Source organism: Limulus polyphemus, unplaced genomic scaffold (genome assembly GCF_000517525.1).
Source record: "Limulus polyphemus unplaced genomic scaffold, Limulus_polyphemus-2.1.2 Scaffold3041, whole genome shotgun sequence".
In the NCBI taxonomy this organism is placed as follows: domain Eukaryota; kingdom Metazoa; phylum Arthropoda; class Merostomata; order Xiphosura; family Limulidae; genus Limulus; species Limulus polyphemus.
The window spans coordinates 10789-17896 of NW_013668651.1; the positions used below are offsets into that span (position 1 = coordinate 10789).

The 7108-nt window shown below is 34.4% G+C and overlaps 1 protein-coding gene across 1 annotated transcript in view; it reads left to right on the forward strand.

The window, feature by feature from the left end:
• The window catches only part of LOC106468523, a 10379-nt gene extending 4682 nt beyond the window's left edge, over positions 1-5697 (forward strand). The window contains exons 2-3 of the mRNA XM_022396855.1: positions 2586-3515; positions 3697-5697. Coding sequence (XP_022252563.1) covers positions 2591-3515; positions 3697-5519 — 2748 coding nt within the window. The 5' untranslated portion in view covers positions 2586-2590 and the 3' untranslated portion in view covers positions 5520-5697. The remainder of the gene's footprint in view (positions 1-2585; positions 3516-3696) is intronic.
• The last annotated feature ends 1411 nt before the right edge of the window (positions 5698-7108 follow it).

The window sequence follows — 7108 nt, forward strand, 5'->3', positions numbered from 1 at the left end:
CCCAAGAGTTGGCGGTGGGTGGTGATGACTAGCTGCCCTCCCTCTAGTCTTACACTGCTAAATTAGGGACGGCTAGCGCAGATAGCCCTCGTGTAGCTTTGCGCGAAATTCAAAAACAAACAAACAAACAAAGACACGTTTATTGTACTTGCTTTTTAAGAGGTGCCCACTTAATTTATGAACAACATAAAGTATAAAACCGCCATTTGTGAGATAATATTTATTTCTGTACATGCAACGTTTCGCCTCTAACAGTAAGACATGATCACGTACAACATAAGTTACACGATCATGCCTCACTGATAAAAGATGGAACTTTGTACAGAAATATATCTATTACCTCACAAATATTTGTTTCAAAACTTCGTATACACGTTTAATGTATCACGTGACTTTCTCTCCTTCACTCGCTTCGTTTTCTGCGATTTCTTTTAGTTCAACAGATTTAAGTACACATACTTTTTTCTGTTCTTTTGTTATGTGTTTTACGAGCCCGGTATGGCCCCTGTGGTTAGGGCGCTCGACTCGCAATCTGAGGGTCGCGGGTTCGAATTCCCGCCCCACCAAACATGCTCGCCCTTTCAGCCGTGGGGGCGTTATAATGTGACGGTCAATCCCACTATTCGTTGGTAAAGGAGTAGCCCAAGAGTTGGCGGTGGGTGGTGCTGACTAGCTGCCTTCCCTCTAGTCTTACACTGCTAAATTAGGGACGGCTAGCGCAGATAGCCCTCGTGTAGCTTTGCGCGAGATTAAAAAAAAAACAATTTATTTTTCTATCTTTTGCAAGAAATATGGGTCAGGATAGTTTGGTCTACCTGTATTTACTAATGCAGTAGTTATATTTATTTTGCGACAGCATTTACTTACAGTGCCTTTTTCTTCTTTTTTATTATTATTAACCAGTCGTAATACTTTGTATTCAAGAGAGTAGGTTGGGCCGTTTTTAATTATCTACTGTTGGGTAACAATCCTTTTTATCGTGTCTTCTATTTCTGGATACAAACACCTTAATCTATCCTTCTAATAATTACAAATTTGTTCACTTGTTGTTGAACAGCAGATTCTCACCCACGTCGGTGTATAATTGGAGAGAGATGTATTCTTCATTACTATTTGAATGCTAGTAGTAGTAGTAGTAGTGTGCAGTTATTTTCCCCGAATAAGGGGCCAAAGGCCGCCTTGAGGGATCACCTGTTGTAACCACTCACACCACTGTATAGTAGTGTGTCGTCTGTCATTCAGCCAGTAGATACTAAAATGACGTCACATAACGGACGCTTAACATTGCAATTTGTACTTTCGTGACGTCAGTTAAATGTGCACATGCCACGAATCACAATAAGAATCAATCTCTATAGACTACAGCACAGCATCTGTTGCTCTTTATTTTGGTTTTATTTACTTTTGAAACAGAGCACTTTGGAAGACTCTGTGCAAGTGCATCTAGTATAAAATTATGACTTTAATGATTTTTTTTGCATTTATTTTCATCTTTGTATGGCTTATTTTCGCGTATACTTGGATTACATTTATCACTTTGTGCCATTGTGGTGTTGACTTAAAAAATAAAAATGTGGGCAAAAAATTCAGTTTTTTGAGGCAACATTACTGTAAGGTTATTTCAAAGGAGAAAAAAAAACTCTCTTTTTAGGTTTTTGTAAAAATATCCTATGTTAATTTATTTTTCTACTAACCTTACATCAAGACTACTAAACTTTGGGTTATTTTTGTAAGCATAATATGACCCACGCTCTTATGAAAAATTACTGTTCGATACTTTTAATTTTTGGAAATATAATACCAACTACATTGGTACAGTATGCTTTGAAATAACGTTAATGAATTAAAAAAAATAACTGAAGTTTAATTACTCTTATAGGTTACTTGTAGCTGCAGCCATAGCTTCAACTAGGTCCATCTACCATCTGTTTGTAAAACTAGCTTTTACTTCCATCAGTTTGTAAAATTAACTTTTCGTTTTAATCTCCTGATGGCATACATCAGTAAGATAAACTTAATGCTATAAACTGTGTTTGAATATCAGTGGTTGGCATAACAAAGGTAGCCTATTGTGTAGCTTTGTGCTTAACAACAAACAAACAAAACAATTGAGTCTACCAATTAGACTAGGCTTTAAGGCTGTGCCCTTATCAAAAATACAAACAATTTTTTTTTAAATTTCTCATGGTTTATGAAAATTGGTGCAAAATAAAAGCTGAAAAGAATTAAATGTAGAAAGTTCTTATAACAATTAATATATTTTAAACATGAAGTTACTTTAAGCAGGTGCAAGGAAATATATGTTTTTAGTTTGAAATATATTTGTTGACCCTCTGTAAATTTGTGGGTGTTTCTGTTTATACGTGTTATACAGAAGTTTTATATAAAATATGGTTAAAGAGAACTTTTCAAAGTATTACACTATATGCATTGTATTTTCAGATTCTCACATTAACGAAAAATTTTCCCCAATTGTTTTGGTAATTGAAGTGACCAAAATTTTCAAACTTTTACTTAGAACAAGTTTTTGTTTTTTCATTAGTTCTCTTTTCATGCAACAACAAACTTTCATTTTATGATTTCAGGTACTATGAATACTAAAGAGAAAGTGCATCTTTATGTTGAGCAGCGGGGTTGTGAGGTGGACACTTCTATACATAATGCACTAACAGAAATAGCATCTGCTGGTGTATCACTTACTGAGCCAAAAGAGGTCATTTTTGGGATTGCAGGACAAAACTGGGGCCACAAAGATGTAATTATAAAAATTGTGAATTCACATATTGTTTTTAAGTTAGGGCTGGTAATAACTAAAGACCCATTTATTGAAAAGAAATTTAAATGTCCAGATAATACATGTGAGTTTCAAAAAACATCACTTTCGGAGCTTGCTGAGCATCATTTTAGGAATCATCGAAAACTAAAAGATGATGTTCCATTTGATGATGTTGTTTACTTCTGCTGTAATAAAAACTTCTTACACTTTGAAGTATATGCTTGGCACTTGTTTTATGAACATCAACAAACAGCAAAAGTGGACTTCAGATTAGAAAGGATTGTAGACGGGACCAAGATGTTTATCAACAGATGGTTATATGAAAATAAAAAAGTAATAGCTTTTCAAGATTTAGTTCTGACAGCTGTTAATATCATTTGCAATTTTGGAAATTACTACATTTTTATGTGGAATTGTCAAGACTTTGCTACCTGGTATTTGTCCACACTCGGTCTGCCCTTAGGACTTCTTCCACCTACCCTAACCGACCACACAACGGGTACCGGAACAACAGGAAAAGTAATTCAACAGTTGAAGTCCAGATGGTATAACTTGCATAAGAGTATGTGGAACCCTCCAATAACAAGCCATGAAACTGGAATTTGTCTGTGTGTTTACTGTGAGTTTCTTCCACCATTATCGATCAATGCTTTGGTAGAGCATTTACGTATTGCCCATAATGCTACTCCCGAAACCATGAACGATAAACAAAATTATAGTGAAAGAGGAGCAGCTCAGGGTAAGTAATAAAACCGTTTGTTTTATTTTTATGTTAAATCACGTTTCTGTGTCACAGATGTTTTTGCACATTTTTAAAAGGCAGGCGGATAACTAAAATTAAACAAGAATAATGGCCTAACAGTAACATGTTTATTATTTTTTTAAATAGTTTTTCAATCTCTATTTTTTTTATATTACAGAGCTAGTCAGAGCATTGAATCCAGAAAATCTGAAGTATGTGGTAAAAGGCAAATCGCTTATGTTGGACTTTTACGGGGATCGAAAGTATACGGTCTACAGATGGCAGAGTACAAAAAGTCTTGCATCTCATGTTTCTCTCGTCTTACAACCATGGAGTCTTCAGATTGATAATAATCACGAATGCAAAACAACCGACTCTAAACCTTATTATTATTATCATACTGTGGAAATTCAGCAGCAGTTTGGAGACTGTGATGATGTGGATCATAACCTTCTGGTGTGTCAACCACTGGATGAGGTTGACATTGAGAAGCTTAGAGTTGTTGGAGTTATCTCTTCTGTATCTATAGAAAATTTGCTTAAATTACTTGTAGAAATATACATTGAATCGCTTTCTTCTGTCACTCCCACTGATAATTGTCTAACTTTTGCTCAACTTCTAGAAATGAAGTTGGAGCAGCACTTCGATCTTGAGAGAGATGATTCCAACATTGAAAAGGTTACTTTTAAAGAACTGCTATCGTGTTTTCATTTAGGTTTTGTGCTGTCTCTGTTACAAGGAGCTAGTTTATGTCATTTCATTCCAGCCATCTTTGCAGCCACGTTTCCATCTGCACAGCATTGTTTGGTTTTCTATTTTCTTATTCATGTGATATACAAAGTGGTAATTGTCGTATACGACTTTAAACGCTATTTTTCCAGAATACTTCTGACAGAAAGTCAAGTCAGTTGGAAAACTGCATGGAGTGAGATTAGTCGTGTACTTTTGCTGTACCGTAAGAAGTTTTTTCTTGAAATGATAAAGGTATGCTTCCTTCTTTCCGAGATATGGGCTGTATTGTCAAACCTAGAAAATATTCCAGCCCTTTTTACAATCCAGTTTTCATTTTTTATGTTTGAGTCACTATCCTCAAAAGTAGCAGAATTTTGTGACGAACAGGGAGGCAAATACGCCCTTTACCTTAAACTTTGTTTTGATCAGAATAAATACCCATCTCGAATGTTGGAGTTGATAGGAACTATAGGTGACTGTGTTGTTTTAATTTTGTTGTTTCTTTCTTTTTTGGGGCTGTCTAAAATGCTTTTACTTTTAACTCTTGGGCCAATGGCACACTGGTATTTTTCAACGGGTAATGGCAGATATAATAAAAAAATTAACACATTTCTTCCAAGTCTGATTTTATTTGGTCACTATTTTCCAAAAATCAAGTCTTTTATATGGAATGTGATGTTTGTTTTATTTACTTCTGTTGTGGTTGTATTTTGTTTCTCAGAAAGTTATGTACATTTTTCTGCATCCAACTCTATCCATTGTAGTTTTTTTCTTATCTTCGCCGTGGTGAGACTGGCGTACCTTCATACAGAGCGTAAACCTCATTGGTATGGTATCGTACAAATGGCACAAAATCAACTAAACATTGAATGCTTCCCAGACTCTGAAGAAAAGAGAGTTCATGCAGTTACATTAAAAGAGAATATTCAGAAAAACTTAAAATTTGTTTCAACTTTTATCCATTTATCAGCATTTTTGGTTATTGTACTTGCTTTTGTAACCTTTATAGGTATGTTTTATGTTTGGCAAACTCATCACGACCTTAATGTTGTTCTAGCAGTGACAAGTTGCATTATGATTCTACATTACAAAGTTACTTTGAATTGCAGCACTTTGACATTATGTATTCTGGAATGTGCATTACACTTGAAATATGACTGCAAGTACTATGGAGCAAATGAGACTAATCCTGGAAATAAATCACCACCACAAAAAGACTTTTTGGAGTATATTGCAGATATGTGTGACAGAAGAAAAACAATTGAATGAACCTCAACTAATTAATTTTTTTTATAAAAAAAGGGGATAGTTATCCATTATATTTTCAGTAGGTTGTTTCTGTTTTGTAGTTTAAACTTTTCAACCTGTATGTGTCTTGAATAGATTATAAAATGTTTAAGATCAGCACTGGTTCATGATGCAGTGATTTGATCTTACTAGACCTGTATAAGTATTCTTGTTTTGTGTACTGTTGTCTCAGTTAAAGTAATCAACTCGTATATTTAAAAACTCTATTTAAAAAAACAAAACACTTTCGCACTTTCCGGTCGTTATCCAAAAGTTCTAACGGAGGTTGCATGTGGTAATAGAATACCAAAAGCATTGGGGATATCCAACCTGTCAGAGCTCACGGATAAATATAAAAATTCTCCTGAAGGGGCATCTATTAGGTTTTTTTCTGTATTAGAGCAAAGTCACATTGACTTGTCTGCTGTGTCCACTGCAAGGAATCGAACCCTGGATATTAGAGTTGTAGGTTCGTAAACTTACCCCTGACCTACCAGGAGGCGTCTTTTAAGTATCCATGTTATAATTTCTTTGGTTAATTTCCAGGAATTAATGTTCTTGTTGTTTTTCTTTCTGCTTGGTACCGATACAATTAGTTTTATTTGTTTTGCGGGTGTCGTTTCGTCTGTATAGTTTACTGGAGGTTCGGTTGGGAGTGTAAATTTTTGTTGAAATTTGATCGAGATAGTTACCAACTAGCCTTAATAAGGTCGAAAAATTGAGTTGGAAATGAGCATTGTGTTTCTAAAGAGGTGAAATTAAATTTGACAGGAAATGGTACTATGATCCCCGCAAATGTTATTGTATGAAGTAAAGTACTTGCATTGAGTTAACAAAGAAGATATGATGATGATGATGATAAGATCTAAAAAGTCTTTTTATCTGTCGTGGGCTAGTGTTAGAGAAATTGTTGGCTGTAAAATCACTGTTTAGTCTTAAGTGAGTTTTGACAGTAAAAACATTTAGTTTTAATCAAGTTTTGACAGTAAGACCATTGTTATTTTAAGCGATGTTTGACAAATAAAATCATTTATTTCTAAGCAAGGCTTGAAAGTAAAAGCGTTGTTTAGTCTTAAGCGAGGTTTGACAGTAAAATCAGTTTAGTTTTAAGCAAGTTTTAATAATAAAATCAGTTTAGTTTTAAGCAAGTTTTGATAATAAAATCAGTTTAGTTTTAAGCAAGTTTTGACAACAAAGGCGTTCTTTAGTCTTAAGCGAAGTTTGACAGTAAAATCAGTTTAGTTTTAAGCGAGTTTTGACAATAAAGGCGTTCTTTAGTTTTAAGCGAGTTTTGACAATAAAGGCATTCTTTAGTCTTAAGCGAAGTTTGACAGTAAAATCAGTTTAGTTTTAAGCGAGTTTTGACAATAAAGGCGTTCTTTAGTTTTAAGCGAGTTTTGACAATAAAGGCATTCTTTAGTCTTAAGCGAAGTTTGACAGTAAAATCAGTTTAGTTTTAAGCGAGTTTTGACAATAAAGGCGTTCTTTAGTTTTAAGCGAGTTTTGACAATAAAGGCATTCTTTAGTCTTAAGCGAAGTTTGACAGTAAAATCAGTTTAGTTCTAAGCAAG